The sequence below is a fragment of the Betta splendens genome, chromosome 8, assembly GCF_900634795.4.
Source record: "Betta splendens chromosome 8, fBetSpl5.4, whole genome shotgun sequence".
In the NCBI taxonomy this organism is placed as follows: domain Eukaryota; kingdom Metazoa; phylum Chordata; class Actinopteri; order Anabantiformes; family Osphronemidae; genus Betta; species Betta splendens.
Window position 1 is genome coordinate 6147854 of NC_040888.2, and position 18472 is coordinate 6166325.

The window sequence follows — 18472 nt, forward strand, 5'->3', positions numbered from 1 at the left end:
CTTGTTGCATAAGGACGTGCAGTGTCAGCCCTCAGCCGGTGACACAGCTCCACACAGGTTCTTAAAGCCGGTGGATGGGAGTCCTGAGCGGGTCGACCCGATGGGACGCAGCATCTGCTTCTGGGCCACGCGTGTGCCGTGCTTCACACCATGTCTGCACCACAGTCCACACTAAACTCAGCAGAATTTAAATCTATCTATCTCCCCTCACGTGATGGTTTGAGCAGCATTATATAAGTTCTCATCAAAGGCCTCCGTTCCTAAAAAGTGTCTCTTTGGTCTGGATGGAGTTCCACTGCCTGCAGTCCGCCGGCATTGAGTGGTTTCATCCTGGCGTGAAGTTATTAGTGCCGTGCAGAAGCTCGAACTGGGCCTTTGTCGGCGTTCATTTAGGTTTACAGCAAATAAAAACAGCCTGAAAGATTTGCCCTTCTATTCATCGCGCACGCTGCCGAAACACAACTTCAGACGTCCGTTTGCTTTTCTGTGCTTACATAATATTGTTCTCAAAAATAGAAAGCTAGCGTAGAAGGCATGCTGCACACGCAGCGATTGTAATTACTAGATTTAGAACAAGACTCGCTCTGGAAGCTGTGACTTGTAGAAGTTAGAGTAGGTTGCTTTTTCAATGAGTTAATGTGAATGATTACAGCTTTGACCAAAGGGGGCGCTATACTAATCGAAGAGACAGCCACAGCTCAATAATGATGCTTAACATGGTTTGGCTTCTTGCTGTTCTGATTAGAAGCTATTTTATTAACCCATCAGACTAATTAATAGCTTACACCTGCTCACATACATCCAGCATTGGTCCAGATACAAAAATTCAGCTTAATTGTTTTTTATTTGCTCAGTAAGTTTTACAATTCTTCCAATAGATCAAAACCTTTTATTTGAATTTGTGAGCAAAGGCATTTCAGACACAACGCAGAGCAGCTTTCTTCCTTTTAATAAGAGCCGCACTAGATGCTTGAGACATGCCCAAAGCTGAATGCCATGAACAATAACTAGCAGAGGGACCTGGTGCATCTTGGAGCTGGAGAACAGACCAAAGTCAAAGAGGCTTCTCCACTGCTTTGGGTGAATGAGGCACTGGGTTTGAGTTTTACCAGAGCACTTTGACCCCGATGACGTAGTTTTATTGTCCGATTTGTCCTTTTATTTGTACACATTCTGTGCATCACCCACACAATCTATTCATATTACTAAATCATGACATACTGAACAATAAAGCCTTTATTTTTTTGTCTTTCCATAGTTCAAGTTCGTCAGTCCCATCCAATAAAAAGGTGGCAAACAGAGTAAAAGGAGTAAGAGGTAGAGCGAGTGTTCCATTTTCATCGTGATCAGCATAAAACTGACTTTGATACACCGAAGAAGGCCGAGGGGAAAAGACAACAGCAGCTTCTTCGCGGTGTTACTAGCTTTCCCTTATAATTCACAATCATAAATACTCTTAACTCACTGACTGATAAAGGTCGCACTACAGTGTAAACCAGAGAGGCTGTGCGCTAGCCACGAACAGGAACACAGCGGTTGTCACTGCCGTCACCATCGTCATCATCACAGTCTCTGAACACCTGGAGTGGGTGCCAACATGTAGCAAAGGCCCCCTGCTGTGTGTCCAATGTGAAGCAGCTCTGCATAGTATGGCCTGACAGAAGGTCCAACAGCTGCCCCACTATCAGACGAAGAGAGGCTCTGGGTCCGGGACTCGAGGAGAGCGGCACACAAACGAAAACGTAGGCGAACGCACAAACCTGAGCGGTGTTGCTTGACAGCACATCAGTTCAAAACAGGTGTACGCTAGTCAGCTGGCTGTGTTTGTGTAGGCGTCACGCTGCATTAAAACTAACACCAACCACTCCATCTGCACTGCTCATGTTGACAGTGTCATCTTACATTAAAAAAAAAAAAAAGAGATAGTATTTACATCTTTAACAGATAAATTATTTCCCTAACATACGCTGAGTGTAAGGCATAAGAAGGTCTCCAGAAAAAAAAAAGAAAAACATAAGTGCCTCATGTGTTGAGTCCACAATAGAGAAAAACAAGCAAACAAACCAAAAATGAAAAGTAAAAACACAGGCAAGAACAAGTCCAAGACAAGAGGAAAACACTTAATGCAGTATTTCATGAGAACATTTTGTAAAAATGGCACAGAGAAAAAGCAACCCCCTGAAGACGTCCAGGTAGTAACAGTGGCAGCACTGGAGCTGATGCTTTAATACCCAAGTAAGAAAAAAAGCAGAGCGATCACTGCGTGTCACTCATGATATGGGACGACTCCCGTCCTTTGAGATTTCTTACATTTTTAGTTTTCTTTTTGCCTTAGTGTCTCCCACAGCCCAGCTAATCAGCTGGACCTCAGGGCAGAACCAGGTCAAACATTTCACCTGATATGATCCAACAAAGCCCTAGTGCCGCAGAATTCACACCTACTGATGGTATACAGTATCAAAACACTGTATGATGAAAACATACAAATTCATTTGCAAATATAGCTTTCATTACACAAACAACAAACTAAGCTTTGTAGATGAAATTCGACGTATTTATACACGTGTCAAAAAGTGAAAAAAAAAAGGTTGGCTCTGTTCACTGAAGAGAGAGATAAGAAGGGAAACAGAGACAAGAAAAGAAAAATCAAAATAACAATTCAGTTCATGTTTATCATGTGGAGAACGGCACACGCAGGAAGCTTGAAGGAGCGACATAAACCTCTCCAGTTGACAGATCAAGTTCATATTACCACTACTCTCCTGCTCCAGTGCTGCTGGGCTGCTGTCAGTCTTTGGGTCACCCCCCTGTGGTGTGTGGGTGCAGAGTCTGTCATTCCAGTGAGTTAAAAAAAAGAAAAGATTTAAAAAAAAAAAAAAAAAAGGTAGGCCATTGGTTTCTTTGCTGAGAGGTCCTGCCTACCCAGTCAGGGTGAAGCCTGGAGGATCAGTCATCCAGGATGACCTTGACAAAACTGGCCACGTCCGTCTCTTTGGAGTTATGCAGAGTGAAAAATGGATGTTCCTGTGTGAAAAAGATAATAAGAAATTAATGTTTGTTGTTTATTATTATTATACTTGTGAAAGCTCATTGATGTCATTGGTACTTGATTCTTGAGGCCAGACTTAAATTAAGACAGAGGACACTGAACATCCATTAAATGTAAGTAGCACAGAGGGGAAAAAATATATTAAAATACTAACCATTAATTCTGTGTAAGCTGGTCTTTCATTTGGCTTCTTTCTTAAGCTGCAAAAAAATGAAAAAAAAAAGACATGATATATATTCAAGGTGACAAAAATGAAAAAAAGAAAGAGAAAATTTCATTTTAAAATAGTCCAATACACAAACATCACCTGAAGTGACGTTAGAGCTTAAGAGCCCGTTTTCCAGATGTCACCTCTTTCAGCAACTCAGAGCGAACATTGACCCCTGCTGGGCCACAGTGGTAACACACAGAAGAACTCTCAGTTGCAAAACTCACCACTGGGAGATGAAGTCTACAAAATCTGGGGAGAAGCGGTCGGCAGGCAACTGTGGGGACGGCTCATCCACCACCTGTTTGAGCTGCTGAAATGGGGTGCCCCATGAGTCGTAGGGGAATTTCAAAATGGCCAGCTCAATCTAGGAAACAGACAGAGGCCGATTTCAGCAAGGTACGAGCTAAAATTTCATTCCAGAGAAACAAACACAGCATCTCAATCAAGTGTTAGGTATTCATTTGCTGACTCAACTATGTTTGTAATATTGGCTTATGTTGCTGATCTCGTGTGATGCATGAGATCAGGCTTAACTTCAGGATGAACCAAATGTCATGAGATTTTCTCTCTGACTGTACAGTTTTCACACTGAGGGAGTAGTGTGTAAAAGCTTCGCTATGATGATAACTTTTCCTCCTCACCATTGTAATACCAAGACTCCATATGTCTGACTTGACACTATAGCCTTTCTGGTTGAGGTCAGGGTTGATCCGCTCAGGCTGAAAAGGAAAAAAAAAAAAAAAAAAAAAAAAGGGAGAAAGTCAGTTTAATGGGGTTATGAATAAATCTACCACCTACAGGAGCTACTGCCCTGCCTTCAACACAGGCAGGCCTCAGTTAATGCAGAGTTAGCCAGATCGTCCTTTATCTTGACTTACCGCCATGTAGGGCTTGCAGCCTGCATCCATAGTTTTGGCCACAGAGTCCACAAGGTGGCCGCTGATGCCGAAGTCACACATTTTCACTTGGCCCTCAGTATTGATCAGAACATTGGAAGGCTTCACATCTGTAAAAGGTTGAAAGAATAATTATGCAGGCAATGAAAAAACAAGACTAGATAAATCTGAACCTGTTAACACTGATGATTACCTCTGTGTATCACAGACAGGTTACTGTGCAGATGCTCTAATGCCTTGACAATCTGGAGGTAAAAAGAATCAATTACGGACAAAAACTGATACGTCAATGAATACAATGAGTGTGTGCACAAAACAAAACTTTGCATTACAGAAGTAGTCACAACCAAACAAAAAAGATGACAATTCTAGATTTGGTGATGGTTACTGGTGTGACTGTAAGAAAGACACATCACTAAACTATCACTAAATCTACAGCGACAGTCCAAGCTGGTCCTCACCCTTCATTTCCAGTTGTGCTGTTGGTTGCTTGGCAACCTCACCACGATGACAAGACTTAACTGTTGTTCGTCCAAGAAATAATTAAAGTGCATCTTCTCACTACGAAATGATGCTTATCTTGCTCTTAGAACATGTCTTCCTACAATTTTTTTGTTTTCACAAAATCTTCCTTTTTTACACAAGCAACACTTTCAAAGCCTTAGTGGGCCTCTAAAAAAATTGGAGGAGACATACCGCTACTGTGATCTTGCCCAGGATGTCCTCAGGGATGGTCTTGCCTTTATCAATAACCTTCTTATAGAACTTATCCAGTGAGGTGTCCATGAGCTCCATACAGATCCAAACATCTCCCTGGGATAACAGCCGTGATGTCAGAAAATAAGCAAATCACATTTAAAAAACTAAGGAAAAGAATCTGACTAAATGACTAGTTTTACCTCACGGAATAGAGCACCAAAGAAGGTCACAGTGTAGAAACAGTCCACTGTCCTCATGGAAATGTCCAAGTCCATCAAAAGCCTTTTCTGCTCCAGTGTGTTGACTGTGGCACGAATCCTCTGTGTACACAAGCGTCACAGGTGGACCATCAGTGTCATCTCAGGGCAGATATAATCAGGTTCACTGTCTTTAACCTCCACCTCAGTGCAAGACGTCAGACACCCGATAGATCTGATCCACATATTTACAAGTCGAGCTCATAAGTTGAATATATTTATAAGTCGCAGTTGCTATTTTTAAAAGCACACTGCATTTAAAAAAAGTTGCTAAATGAGGTAACCTGAGCGGCAGACTACCAGCCTACCTTGACAGCCATGATAACACCACTGGGCACATGTTTCATCTTGTCCACCACCCCATACGCTCCCCTCCCCAGCTCCGCAATCTGCTCCAAGTCATCTGCCTTCACCACAAAGTTCTGCACAGAGGAGGCAGATGTTCAATTAATATATGCATTCAGCTCTGCAGAAAGGCGGAACAGCCCGTCAGGGGGGGGAACAAAGACTGTGCTTTACCTGATCTCCGATTGTGACAAAAGCTTTTGAGTCAAGATCTCGAGGGGGCCTGCAGGGGAAAAGCAAATATTATGGTGGAGGGTTTTAACCCGCCTATGCATCAGACCCTCCTACTGTAGGTTTGTTTGACTTTTAAAAAGGAGCCTTACGCTGCTGCTGCTGGTTGGGGCTGCCCGAACACTTCTGGGGCCAGCTTCAGCCCAGGGTTTTTCTTCTTCACTAAAAAGACAAGAAATCAGAAACCAATAATTACCTCAGGTTTGTGACTCATTAATAAAGGATACATGGAGGAGCAATCGCAGTTCAGCGTTTTATTTACAGACAAAAGGTCAACGACCTCTCAGACTTTTAGAAGGCCATTCGCAAGAGTTTGCAGCAGCGCTTTGCAGGTTTACCACAAATTCTGATTTAGGCACGTGCCAGCTGAACGGCGCGTGCATGCAGTCATAAAGCTGAGCTACGCCGGCCTATTGAGACGTTTTTCAACTTGAAGTTGCAAAAGAGGCGAACTATCGCAAACGATCTGTTATCTAACAGGAGATTAGGTGTGCTCAGAGCTGAGGCCCTGCAGCACTGAGAAGGTAGACTAAATGACTAAGCAGCATTGGTATGATGACTCAAATAAAAGGGAGGGGAATGCAAGGGAATCATGCCTTGCTTCCTGTTGGGGACTTTTACTGTCATTGCTAATAAGGTTCATCCCTTTATCATAATCTCGTCTTCAGTTCCATATGTTCCAGCGTGAGAAACGTATGGTGCACGGCGCTGTAACCTGTGCAGCTTTCTGTTTTAAATCAGTGACAGCAGCCCATTCATAAACAGTTTTACCAGCAGCCGCTGGGACTTCCCACAAGGGGCTGCGAGCCTCTGCCAGAATGACACAGCTACCGGGCTTACGAGCAACAACACAGGAAAAATAGCTCAACTTTTTTTTTTTTTTTACATGGACACTCCTGTTCGGCATGTTTGCACTTGTTTCAAGGTCGGCGAGAAAAACAGAACACTTCTGACCTGTATCGGTGCGTGCATAACAAACATGGTCAGATTTTTTAACCAACTGGCATGCGATGAGAAGCCGTTCAAAAGCGGCCGGTTATTTCCTGTTCTCATTGCACGATTCCAGCTCAATTCAGACGCGCTTGTGTAACGCCAGCTTTTGCTTCATAACAAATACAGCAACTCTTAAACACAGCTATTATTTCTGCAGGCCGCATTTGCCAATAAGTGAGTCACACCACATCATTCTGGAGGAAGTGCGATTGGGTAAACCCCTCCTTGCCAGATTGAGCTGGAAGGGAAGTGAATTTTACTAGAATTCAGATGCAATGCCCTGCTGCTGAAACAGACAGGTCCCTTTAGTGCTGCAGCCCTAAAATAGGGCCTGGACAGACTACGGTATTCTCATGTGGCGAGGAGATATTGCAGTGTGATTGACTCACACATGCAGGGTCAAAAATAGATTTTGCGTTTCCTCTGCGTGGGATAAAGTATACGCACCCGAAGGCTTCAGATGGCCTGACAAATAAGACTGGCTTTTGTTCATGCAACAAGACTAGAGGAGCTCACGAACACTGTGGTGCTGGACATAAACATCTGACATACCAGGCAAAGTGCTGTAACGTAAGCCGCTTCAAACAAACCTCTGCTGCAGAAAGAAATTACAGCGCTGCACGATCAGCGAGTACAAACTCCAATGCTATAATGCAGCAGTAAGGTAGCAGGCATGTTGAAGAGCTTGGGTTTGGTGTGTGCAGTGCCCCTGTCCCCAGGGCTGTGTTGGCGGGATGTGCCTCCCAGCCAGTCAGACTGGGCACATCCGCTCAAAACACAACAACTGTCAGGACCCTTTGGGACATATGATGTCACTTCATTTGGCCTCTCTCGCTGCTGTCTGCTCCCATTGGTCCAGCAGAGGCCCGCTTTACTGCTAAAAGACCTGCTGGGCAGGACAGCGGAGCCGACAGTGTTAGGACATCAGCCACAGCTGCACTTACAGCACAGGAAAGAATATGTACAAGCAAAATGGGACATTATGTAAACAGTAGTTACACTGCACACAGATACAAATACAAGCAAACTTCAAGTTTCCGTAATATTGTAGGTGAAGTGTTAACAATGCTTCTGCTGCTCCACTGTAGCAGGGAACTGCTGCACATTTACAGGAAATGCAGTAGTTCTTAAAAGACCAAAACGAGCTCAGTGGAAAATATCCGGTGCCAGCGACAAATACGTAACGCGAACAAGAATTTCTGGATTGTGCATGGGATCAAAGTGTCAATAGCTGCGTGGCGAGTCACCGCCAGGAAGCCCTGGCCTCGGTGTGGGTCCATATACAGACAAGGATGACTCACGCGCAGATAATCTTCCACACCTCCCTATCGGTGCAGTTAGGGAGCAAACACAGCTCCGCAAAAGCATGAACTCAGGAGTCCGCTCCGACGTCAAACAAACCTATGAGTGAGAACAAAACTAAAAATGACTTTTGCAGTGATCCTCCAGGCGGGCTGTGCACAACAGCCCAGAACCTGTGTAGCAGCTATGGAGGATCTGCTTGCAGCCAGTGAACTGTCAACAAAGACCGAGCCTGCACTAGGTGTTGGTGCTGCAAGTCAAAACATGCCATGGTAGAAAGGCTGCGTTTGCCCGAGCAGCACAAGCCAATCCACACAGCCCTCTCAAAACAGTGTGTACTCCCGACCATGGTAACGCTAGTATGATTGTGTAATTGCACAAGCGGTGAACTTGAAATGTAAATTGACATCATCACCATGCTCTGTGTGCGTGACGCAGAGGAAGGACCTTGATTTTTCCAAGGTGTGTGTTTTATTCAGCCGTCCGCCCGTAATTGCACGGCGGCGCCCCGCGAGCCAACTCGACCGGCGGACGCCGAGGGTGTAGAAGCGCCCTCGGCTCCTCCGGCATCGCCACCTGTTTGAAAAATAAAGGAATTTCCGCCGTGGAAACCAAAAGCGCTGGACGCGGCGCTAAAAATATTGTCGCGCTAACACATTAGCTAACCCAACGCCATCCGTGCGTCACGAGGCCGGAAAAAAATGCAAACACCTGTGGTCCCTCGGCTTTAGTTTGGCGCAAAGGAGAAACTGGCGTCGGCGCAGCGTTTCCAGCGGGGGGGGGGGGTCTGATAATTACGGCTTGGCGAAAGTCCTTTATTGTCGCGCGAGCGGCGTTAGCTAACCGCAACAGGGCAACTCGAACGACGCGATGCGGCTACACCTTTTTAGCAAGAAAAACACGCACAAAGCGCTGCGGCTAGCACGCTACACTGTACGTTACGACGGATACCTTCAGACAGGAGCGCGACTAGAAACTTCACCCACGGTAGAAAGCAGGAGACATGCTGGCTAGCCTCCCCCCTCCTCCCCCCCACACAGCAGCTTTCCACCTGACAAGGTTACGTTTCTCCAACAGCTAGCTAGCGTTAAACTACTTCCACGCAGAGCGGGGGGTTGCGAACGTGCGCGCGGTTGTTAAAACTGTTAAAGCCCGAAAACACTCACCTCCTTTAGACAGAGACATTTCCCCTTTGCTGTGATGAGGGGGAAGGGAAGCACAAAGACTTTTGCCTTTTTTTACTCCCTCCCTCCCTGCATCTACCCTTACACCCGCTCAGGATCGCTGGTTTGCCGTGCAAAAACTACCAGCGATTAGAGCGCGACGTTTCCTCTTCGTGCAACCGCGGAGCGTCCAAAAGCGGCGCGCGCGCTCAAATGTCGACGAGATGATCAATGCACAACTTTAAACGAAGTCCGCGCGGGCTGTACACTTCGAGATAGTTTGCTAACAAAACCTGCACTTTTTGGGTGGCCAAAGTCTGACAGCTGAAGGGTCCAACCGCGTGATGACGTATTTCCTTTCTCGCGTGCTGTGCATCATGGGATGTGTAGTGTAGGTACACCTTATCGCAAAACAAAGGACGTCCAGGATCTACTATTAATCGAGAATGATGCGTTAAAATAATTAATTAATTAAAATAATTAAAATAATGTATATATATATATATATATATATATATATATATATATATATATATATATATATATATATATATATATATATATATATATATATATATATGTTTTAGTATTAATAAACACCAGAAACTTTGTTTTTTCTTGTTATATTTTATTGTTCATTCGTTCTTTTTAGAAATAAAATACCTGCTGGTATATACGAAAAAAACTACAAAAGAAAAAGTCTGCATTATACAGTAGTCTCCATTACCTTGTTGACAGATAATGGAACACAGATAATGGGACTGCACTTTCATTTATGCATGTAAATAACAAAATCGTTTATTATTAATTGTCACAGAAAGTGCACAAACTTTAAAAATTGTACATTTGATGCATAAAAATATAATAGCAATAAACTGTTAAAAGTAAAACTACTACCTATGAAAACAACATTAGCCACTGCATACACTTAACAGCTAGATTATAAAATACCTGAACAAACAAGGAAGTGTTGGGAAAACCCCATTGCACTAGCAACTACATCTTTTCAGCTGTGAATGCCTCCATTTACCAGACACATCCTCACTAAATAACTGCAGGACAACAAAACCTACAAACTAATCAGCCATAGAGGTCTCACAGACATGACGCATAAGCATGTGCTGTGATATGAGTGTACTTTGGAATATGGGCATGTGACTGTGTGGGAGGAAAAAGGATAACCAATGGTGTGGCCACACCAAAACATTTGACTTTACTTCCTGGCAATGAGAAGTGTATGATAGATGGGTTTTATTACAATGTGCAGATAGAGGGAGCTGTCAATTAGATAATCGGATGAACGGCGCTGCAGGTCAGCATCTACCAGGAAATCCCCAGCCTCCTCTGTGCTTTGGTGGAAGTTGTAGACATGGCGGACCACGACTTTTCCTTGCTGTCTTGCCATAACAATCACCGTCTTCTGGAAACTGACGCCAGCAAAGTCTGGACTGGAGGTAGCTGGTGTTATAATGATGCGAGGCCGCCCCCCCTCTGTGCGGGTGGGCTGCATAGCGCCCAGCTCAGTATACGTCGACCTGGCGCTGAGTGGGAGCCAGCGAGGGGAGAACAGGGCGTTCCACGTCACCCGCTTACTAGAGTCGTGGCCGCTGGGACCCAGCTGCGTCTGGAAACTGTAGCTGCGGTCGTCGCGGGTGGGGTTATTAATGACCCACGGGGACCCCCACGAGGAAGACAGGTAGTTACGAGGCGTGAAAATGCTGCAGTTGACATCGAAGTATTTGGCCAGTTGGATCGGAGAAGCCGAATGAAACTGGAAGGCCAGATAGAGGAGGTCGCGGATGGACTCGTAGTACTTCAGCATGAGGGCGGACTGCTTCTGAAGGCGGAAGAGATGCTGAGGGGGGATCATGCCGTATCGAACGGCCCTCAGGGCGGTCTCCACCGTCGCACTGACAGGCTGGTTCTGGCTAATCCAGGCCTCCAGTGCCTCGTACAGCTCCAGCTCGCTCTGCAAAATGAGGTCAGAGCGCTGGAGCAGGGAGAGCAGCAGGTCTTCGCTGATGGAGCCCCACTCTGCGCTCTGCAGCACTGACGACAGGTTCCAGGACAGGTACTGCAGGCAGCTGTCCCGCAGCGCCACGTCCCCGATTTGCAGCGCGTAGCTGTACCAGCCTACCACGTGGCCGGTGGGCGACTCGCTGGACAGATGCTGGGTCATATACTGGGTCAGACCCTGCTGCAAGCCCCACACATGGTACTTGCTGGCCAGCTTATGCAGAGAAATGGCCTGATCGAGTCGCAGGGAGATATCACCACAGTACAGATACCTGCAGGGGAAAGATAAACATACGGGTCATCTAAAAATGTTGGAGCGTTTTCTCTGCTTCCAAGTGAGTCACTGTAAAAAAAAAATCCCACACTACAACGTTTGACTGTGTAAATTTAGAACATTTCACAAGATGGAGCATCGTAAGTGCCAAGAAGAACAGTGGGAACCACACCAACACCAACCTCACAAACTTGTCAAACACCGCTGCGCACTCGGGCGTCTCCCTCAGCACCACGACGCTGTTGTTGCGCGCCAGCAGCAGCTCCTCGAACACGTCGCTCTGCAGCGCCAGAACCAGGCCGTGGGCCGGGATCACCTTCACCTCGTCCGTGCCGATGGTCTGCACCCGCAGCGTGACGTCGCTGCCGTTGCCCATGGCCAGCAGAGCCTCCATGCGCTGCACCAAGCTCATAGAGTGATTCAGCACCGTGGCCCCGCTGTCCAGGGCTGCCTCCTGCTTCAGGGCGGCTGTGGGGCGAGCGAGAGAGAGATCGAGTGTGGAGTTTGTGCAAGTGCAATTAGCTCCTCTTACCTCCTCGCAGGGTTTGGCAACAGATTTCATGTGCATTTGCTGTAAAACTGCAGATCTGTAACGCTTTGACTGACGGAAAAAGCAGAGTTGCACATCCTTCGTTTCTTTTGATTTCACCTAATAGAGAGCGGGTGGCTGAGTCAGAGGACCCTCTGATACCAGGCGCTCAGAAAGGAACCCTGAGTCTGCAGCGCCACTGCAGATGGGCCCCATTGAACGTGAGCGCGAGTGGCTCATGCTCGGGAGTCACACATGAAAGACTCAGCACGCCAGGATGCTGTTTCCATTCTGCACAGCCATCAGCAGCCTAGTCGGCCTGTTACTGGGGCCTTAATGAGATGCGGGGGGGGGGCACTCAGCTCTCTGGGATGCCTCGCAGTCCTCGCTTCGCTGCCACAATCAAGTGCCACCACTTCAAAGGTGCCTTTTTCCAATTAGCCAGCCAGCATCCCAGAGACAGCGGAGTGTGTGGGTGTGTGTACAGACAAGGGGTTCTGCCACATTGTAGCCATTTGGAAAAATGGATAATAGATGATAATTATATTCTGATATAACAAAGAACAACACCAAAAGTCATAAATCAAGCATGATCCACTATCAGCGGCGCTCAAAGAGATGAAGACATTAAATGAAACATATCAAACTAATATGTAGCATAAGATCAGATGAGTCTGTGCGCGGCTGGAATTTAAAGTCAAATCTAATCTGACAGCAGAGGAATGTGGCCCTCAGCTTTGGTCAAAATCAATCAAAGTCAGACTTGTGTGAGAGGAGCTTTGCTTCACTGCTCCCACCCCACTGTGTCACTGAGCCGGCATGAAGCCAGGCAGCAAATGCACATGCCCGTCCTCCCTGCGCCCAGCAGACAGATAGATGAGTGGAATAGATAAATACCCATCCCCTGCCCTTGGGCTGGGGGGGGGGGGGGGGGGGGGGTCGCACGTTCAAGCTGTGTCCTACTACCCACTGACTGAATGAAGGATACCAGGCTGAAACAGGACTAAACACCTTCACTTACACTTACAGGACATACAGAAAAGATACTAAAGTGATAATATTCCCTAAGAGCGAATAATTAAAACTAATGACGGCATTTGTGAACTTACCTCCTGCTACTGTGACAGAGTGGAAGTGGATGCAGAGGAGCAGGCAGCCCACAGACACCCAGACAGGGATCCCTCGTTCACATGAGCGCACCATCTCCTCCCGGTTATTCCGCATCTCTCTTCCGTCTTTGTCCTCTCGCTCGTCCACTCCTTTCCTCCTGATTCCGGCGTCGGCGTCGGCGTCGCGTGCGTGCGTGCGGGAAGGCGCGTTGCCCCGTGTGCGCTGCCCGGCTCCCTGTCCCGCGCTCTTTATGTAGGACGCTGGCCTTTCCCTGGCGCATCTCACAACCCTACGGTCTCCATTGATTGGTGGAATCTGGCAGGGGCGTTGCTATAGCGACAGCTTTGATTTTGAATTTCTCCCGTTTGGATGTTACATGGCATTGATCAGCGGCACCAGGCCAACCAAGGACACGGTTTAATGCTCTTGTTTTGGGGGGTGTCGGGGTTAGATACAATTAACAATCGATATTTACACAGTTTCATTTTCTAATGGCGCTCTGAATGCAGAACGCTGCAGATCTCTGGAGTGCAAAATTTGTTTTGCCTTATGTCCTCCAGAGCCAATCAGTGACATATAATTAGTCAATTAATTACAACAGAGGCCACTGAGACCACTAAAAGTAATTTAGGTTCTAATACAGACCACGTGACCCACTGTCATCTACCAAATCCATTTCTAGGATAGTTTTTTTTTCTGTGGTAAATTATTATTCATGAGTCATGTTAATTAATGAGAGGATAATTTCATTGATGCTAGGTCTTCTAATGCAACTAGGTTGAGCTCTGTTTATCTATCTGTCAATCAGGATCTTAGGTCGTCACTCAGTGAGTTGAAAGTGAAGTTACTCTTAGTGACCTGTGTAAAATGACATTTGGAAAGAAATCTGCATTATTTAACAACTTGGCTACGTGAGAAATGTTTCAGAGGGCAGCGTCATATGGACAAATTCAAGGTGGAGTGTTGCTACTGGCAGTGAGCGCACTAACGGCCGCGCTATGATAATCAATATGAAATGGGTTAACAACTCAAAGTGAACTCGATCACCACACGGCATAAGAAATTAATGCATCCTGGAATAGCATGCATTGACACAACACCTCTGGCTCTCACCTAAGGGCTCACAGAGATGTTTACAGGCGCTTAAATGAGCCTTTATGTCCCACTCAGCTCGCATCGATCTGTCCGTCAGAGTTGGGTCACTCAATACCGAGATCTCAGCGCGTATGTTTTCAAAAAGACAACCTCGGTGTGGGTCTGATTCACTGCACTAAGCGCCTTAACGAGACAGATGAGGCGTCGCATCATTTCAGAGGGAACTGGGTTGTGGTGACGCCCTGGGGCGGCCTCGCTGCACCCAAACTGCAGGAGGAGGGACGTTTTAGCCACTGCTATGAATAACCTGACAGGTTCACGGAGGCAAGCGCTGCTGCCGAGGTGCCCGAGCAAAGCCTCCTGCAACAAACTGCCATTATTACTACACTAAACCCAGAATGGACCCAAAGCTCCAATGTCCTTCCCGTCGCCTGATGGTTTGACTGGGCGGAAGGGATGAACAGACAAGCTGCTCCCCTCAGGAAGACATCCATTTAGGGATCAATACACAACTGGCCACCTCTCAGTATAAACAGTATATGAATGTCTGGATTAGCTTCAACCAAGTGCCCTGCATGACCTTATTGCTGCATGAACCCAGAGGGGCAGGAGATAAGCAGGCCTCATGGCTTTGCATAATATGCACACACACACACACACACACACACACACACACACACACACACACACACACACAGGAACTTTTTACATGGGGTCAAAAGTTGATATTGCAAACTTACTGTTTTATTGTAGTGTTTGTATTTTAAGGTAATTTTCATATTTAGCTTTACAACTAAATCGCTAAACTAAAACCCTCACACATTTTGCTCAGTCTACATGAAATAACAAAAACTGACATACTCAATAAAATGTTCTTTTTAAGCATCATTTAATTATTATTTCATTTGTTAATAAAAGTAACTAACTTATTTTCAGGATGTAATATGTGAGTGATGGAGACAAAGGATTGTTATGACTTATTATCATGTTTTGTCATGCAATAAATAAATAAAAATAATATAAAATAAAATATCTAATAAGCTAAAGTCAAAGGCATCACTCGGCGACGTGGCCAATAACAGATAAATATAAAAATACGTATTTTGTTGTGCGTGACGTCTTGAGTCCCACCTGTGCCAACACTTCCCACCAGGTGGCTCTGCAAACACAACTAAAGGCTGATCCAAAACGTTTAACCTCCAACAGACAAAAGTTATGCAGACATTCTGAGGCGCCAGTATTTCCTTAATTCATACAATCATCTGCGCATTCGAGTTATTTGCTGTTCATTGTAAATGATAACCAACCAAAGTGAAGTCGAAGTTGAAGAAATCATGTTTAAAGAAATCAAATTTGACCTAATCCCAAACCCGTGAAAGCCAATAATCATTAATCAGGGGTGCGTTTGGAATCAATGCCTAGCTCACTGGTCCTGATTCAAGTGGAAATGTCAGGTGAGTGGAGCCTTTGTTTGGGTGTAAACTGCCTAAAGCAAATAAGCAGCTGGCTGCTAATCTCGCAGAATATGCAAAGCTGCAACCTCCAGCGCGCTGGGATAAAGAGTCTGGGGCAGTTCGGCCTGCGCAGAAGCCTTGTGTTTTGCTGGGTGCTGCGGAACCCGAGGCTGGCTGAGTGGCACGTACCATGGTTCCGAAGCGACGCGGTGCGAGTCGGCGGCTGGAGGACGCTCCGTGATTCCCGGGAGCCCGGCGGGTTAATTAGGTGAAGCTCGATTGCGTCAAAACAGGTCGACGCACCCAGAGGCTGGAAGACACGGGATAAAGTGGTTATAAGAAAAGTGCGGTGTTTTTTTTTTCCACGTTTGGGTCGACTTCACTGGAATTAACGCACCTGAGTCCCGCTCGGAGCCGCACGCACTGAACCCAGGTACGGCGAAAGAAAGCGAGTCGCAAAAGTGGCGCAAACGCTTCCACAATTTCCCCCGTAAAGCTTATGGTGCTGGAGGTCTTAGATTTAATCCAAAGGTTAGACAGTGGATCTCCAATAGTCAACGTTTAATGGTGAAAGTTTAAACCAGCGAGGTTTAAACCGTTTATTCCGCATTAAAGAAGATGAATTTCGAAATGCTGCAGTTTATCAGTGTCATTTAATGGTTTTCACGTTACATGGAAAGGTTTTACAAGTTTTAGTTCAGACTGTTATTGAATTTATTGGAAATACACTTGCATTGCAAATTTAACTGACCATGAAGCTACAGACTATTTTCCTACATGAGGGCAGGCGTTGATGATGCTGGGCTTTAAACACTCTTTTAAGGCATCTTAAAGGTCAGCCAAGGTCAGACTGTGCGTCACTGTATTGATGTGGGAATTAAAGACGGAGGAGACTGGACCTCAGAATCATGTCTTGTTGGCTTGTTTACCGTTGTTTTAATCAGCCAGGGTGCGAATGCCATAGTTTGCCATCCATTTGCATGATCAACTACTGATTCGGGTATGTTTGTTGCATCTTCTTTTGAAAACCTCTTCAGGGACACCATGAACCCGACCACCGCCCCCAGAGGCTGTGTCTCCGGCATCAGCTCCATATATTACAACCTGTGCGACCTCACGGCGGTGTGGGGGGTCGCGGTGGAGGCCGTCGCCGCCGCCGGCGTGGTGACCTCCTTCATCCTCTTCGTCATCCTCATGGCCTCGCTGCCGTTCGTGACGGACAGAAAGAGGAAGGGCATGGTGGCGCTGCAGGCCGCCTTCCTGGTCTTCTCTCTGGGACTCTTCGGCCTGGCCTTCACCTTCATCGTGGGCCGGTACTCCGCCAGCTGCTCGGCGCGGCGCTTCCTCTTCGGCGTGCTCTTCTCGGGCTGCCTGGCCTGCCTGGCCATGCACGGGCTGTGGCTGGCCCTGCAGCGGCGCCGGGGCCGGGGCCCCAGGAGCTGGATGCTGTGCCTGGGAGCCCTCGGCCTGTGGCTGGTGGAGGTGATCATCAACACGGAATGGCTGCTCATCACCTCGGTGAGGAGCCCGTCAGGGGGGGACCCGCACTGCGCCTATGAGAGCCAGGACTTCGTGATGGCTCTGACCTACGTGATGGTTCTGCTGCTGGGTGTGGTGCTGATGGCCGTGCCGTCGGTGGCGCTCAAACACAAGGAGTGGCGCCGGGACGGAGCCTTCATCCTGGTCACGGGGATCCTCACCTTGGCGATATGGGTCACCTGGATCGTCATGTACCTGTATGGGAACCGGGCGGCGTCCAAGGCCAGCTGGGACGATCCCACTCTGGCCGTCGCTGTGGTGTCCAACGCCTGGGTGTTCCTGATCTTCTACACCATCCCAGAACTCTCCCTGCTGACAAAGGAGGACCCGGACCAGGAGCAGCCCAGCGACGGAGACCACCACGTCTACCCCGCCAGAAGCCTGGTTTACGACAACATGCTCAAGGAGCCAGAGCCGTCCAATCAGAACGTGTATATTGAGAATAGAGCGTTCTCCATGGATGAGCCTCCAGCAGGTAGTTACCAGACACGATTAGCACACTGTACCATGACAGCTAGTCTGCTCGTAGGTTGTATGTCACCATATGAGTAACTCTAATGCACAAGTTTGTTTATTCCTTTTTAAAGATCCAACCAAGCCCGTGTCTCCTTATGAATCCTACAACGGCCAGCTGCGAAGCTGCGTGTACCAGCCCACAGAAATCGCCATGATGGCTACAGGTCTGACACGGGTGAGTGCTGGCGTAACCTTTCACCAAGTCAAATACGTGCCCCCCCCCCATCACAAAAATCACATCACCGCCTCTGTTGCTACAGAAGGACCAGGCCATGATTCCTCGAGCCTCCATCCCCCTGGGAAGCCACAGCGCCCTTCCTCATCCACCTTTACCCGCGCTGGGGGACTGAGCCTCCAGAGATCCGGACGCAGGGGCGTTAAGCGGTGACACACACAGCAGCTCCTGCCACGTGTGCCCTCATCTGTTCGTACATGTTTTTGTTCTAAATGGATAGGAGTTGAATGTTAAAATAAAGCCTTAGACCCCTGGAGATAGACCTCTGTGTATATACAGACATGAAGATTTTGACCTCGGCACCTTTAATTGTGCTTTTTGCGGTTTTGTACAATTAAAATAGTTTTAGGTGCGAACCAGCTGCAGGTTTGGTGAAGTAGACAAATTATAGTAAAATCAGCCAAAGTTGTGTTAAGACACCGTCCATGTGTAGTTGTGTGCTTGGTTTTATTTGCAAACTCTTAAAGCTGCTATTGTGTTGCCACCACATCCACTATAGTTTGAACACTTATTGTTTTTGGTGTAATATAGATTTCATTATATGGGGATTTATTCTGG

At 46.9% G+C, this 18472-nt stretch overlaps 3 protein-coding genes across 6 annotated transcripts; 1 reads left to right on the forward strand and 2 right to left on the reverse strand.

Annotated features, from left to right (window-relative positions):
- Positions 1 to 717: 717 nt before the first annotated feature.
- Positions 718 to 9501, reverse strand: LOC114860381 (dual specificity mitogen-activated protein kinase kinase 6-like). 3 transcript variants are annotated; one of them, XM_029158919.3, is made up of 13 exons: positions 9150 to 9501; positions 5781 to 5850; positions 5632 to 5680; positions 5421 to 5534; positions 5056 to 5175; positions 4853 to 4969; positions 4350 to 4401; positions 4139 to 4266; positions 3902 to 3979; positions 3485 to 3624; positions 3204 to 3249; positions 2923 to 3024; positions 718 to 2829 (listed from the first exon to the last, which is right to left on the reverse strand). In XM_029158919.3, exons 1-12 carry the CDS (start codon positions 9166 to 9168, stop codon positions 2947 to 2949), a joined length of 1011 nt encoding a protein of 336 aa, XP_029014752.1. In that variant the 5' UTR covers positions 9169 to 9501; the 3' UTR covers positions 718 to 2829; positions 2923 to 2946. The 3 variants fall into 3 exon arrangements, with proteins under 3 accessions (XP_029014752.1, XP_029014750.1, XP_029014753.1); XM_029158917.3 differs by having other exon boundaries at positions 718 to 3024; XM_029158920.3 differs by lacking the exon at positions 9150 to 9501 and adding an exon at positions 8935 to 9003 and having other exon boundaries at positions 718 to 3024.
- Positions 9502 to 9822: 321 nt separating this feature from the next.
- btbd17b (BTB (POZ) domain containing 17b) lies at positions 9823 to 13660 on the reverse strand. Its single transcript, XM_029158914.3, has 3 exons — positions 13075 to 13660; positions 11619 to 11904; positions 9823 to 11434 (listed from the first exon to the last, which is right to left on the reverse strand). The coding sequence occupies exons 1-3, from the start codon at positions 13187 to 13189 to the stop codon at positions 10360 to 10362; spliced, it is 1476 nt and encodes a 491-aa protein (XP_029014747.1). The 5' UTR covers positions 13190 to 13660; the 3' UTR covers positions 9823 to 10359.
- A 1395-nt stretch (positions 13661 to 15055) lies between these two features.
- On the forward strand, positions 15056 to 18170 carry LOC114860380 (G-protein coupled receptor family C group 5 member C-like). Of its 2 annotated transcripts, none has more exons than XM_029158916.3 (4): positions 15056 to 15624; positions 16662 to 17638; positions 17751 to 17854; positions 17940 to 18170. In XM_029158916.3, the coding sequence occupies exons 2-4, from the start codon at positions 16669 to 16671 to the stop codon at positions 18027 to 18029; spliced, it is 1164 nt and encodes a 387-aa protein (XP_029014749.1). In that variant the 5' UTR covers positions 15056 to 15624; positions 16662 to 16668; the 3' UTR covers positions 18030 to 18170. The 2 variants fall into 2 exon arrangements, with proteins under 2 accessions (XP_029014749.1, XP_029014748.1); XM_029158915.3 differs by lacking the exon at positions 15056 to 15624 and adding an exon at positions 15918 to 16057.
- The last annotated feature ends 302 nt before the right edge of the window (positions 18171 to 18472 follow it).

Excerpts from the sequence above, each read along its gene's own strand:
- btbd17b (XM_029158914.3), bottom strand. The coding sequence starts at position 13,189 with ATGCGGAATAACCGGGAGGAGATGGTGCGCTCATGTGAACGAGGGATC. Across the intron at positions 11,905-13,074 it reads CTCTGTCACAGTAGCAGGAG|CCGCCCTGAAGCAGGAGGCA; the intron begins GTAAGTTCACAA and ends CTCGCCCCACAG. Across the intron at positions 11,435-11,618 it reads GTGTTTGACAAGTTTGTGAG|GTATCTGTACTGTGGTGATA; the intron begins GTTGGTGTTGGT and ends TTTCCCCTGCAG.
- LOC114860380 (XM_029158916.3), top strand. The coding sequence starts at position 16,669 with ATGAACCCGACCACCGCCCCCAGAGGCTGTGTCTCCGGCATCAGCTCC. Across the intron at positions 17,639-17,750 it reads CATGGATGAGCCTCCAGCAG|ATCCAACCAAGCCCGTGTCT; the intron begins GTAGTTACCAGA and ends TCCTTTTTAAAG. Across the intron at positions 17,855-17,939 it reads TGGCTACAGGTCTGACACGG|AAGGACCAGGCCATGATTCC; the intron begins GTGAGTGCTGGC and ends CTGTTGCTACAG.
- LOC114860381 (XM_029158919.3), bottom strand. Across the intron at positions 5,176-5,420 it reads GTGTTATCATGGCTGTCAAG|AGGATTCGTGCCACAGTCAA; the intron begins GTAGGCTGGTAG and ends TTGTGTACACAG. Across the intron at positions 3,980-4,138 it reads GCTGCAAGCCCTACATGGCG|CCTGAGCGGATCAACCCTGA; the intron begins GTAAGTCAAGAT and ends TTTCCTTTTCAG.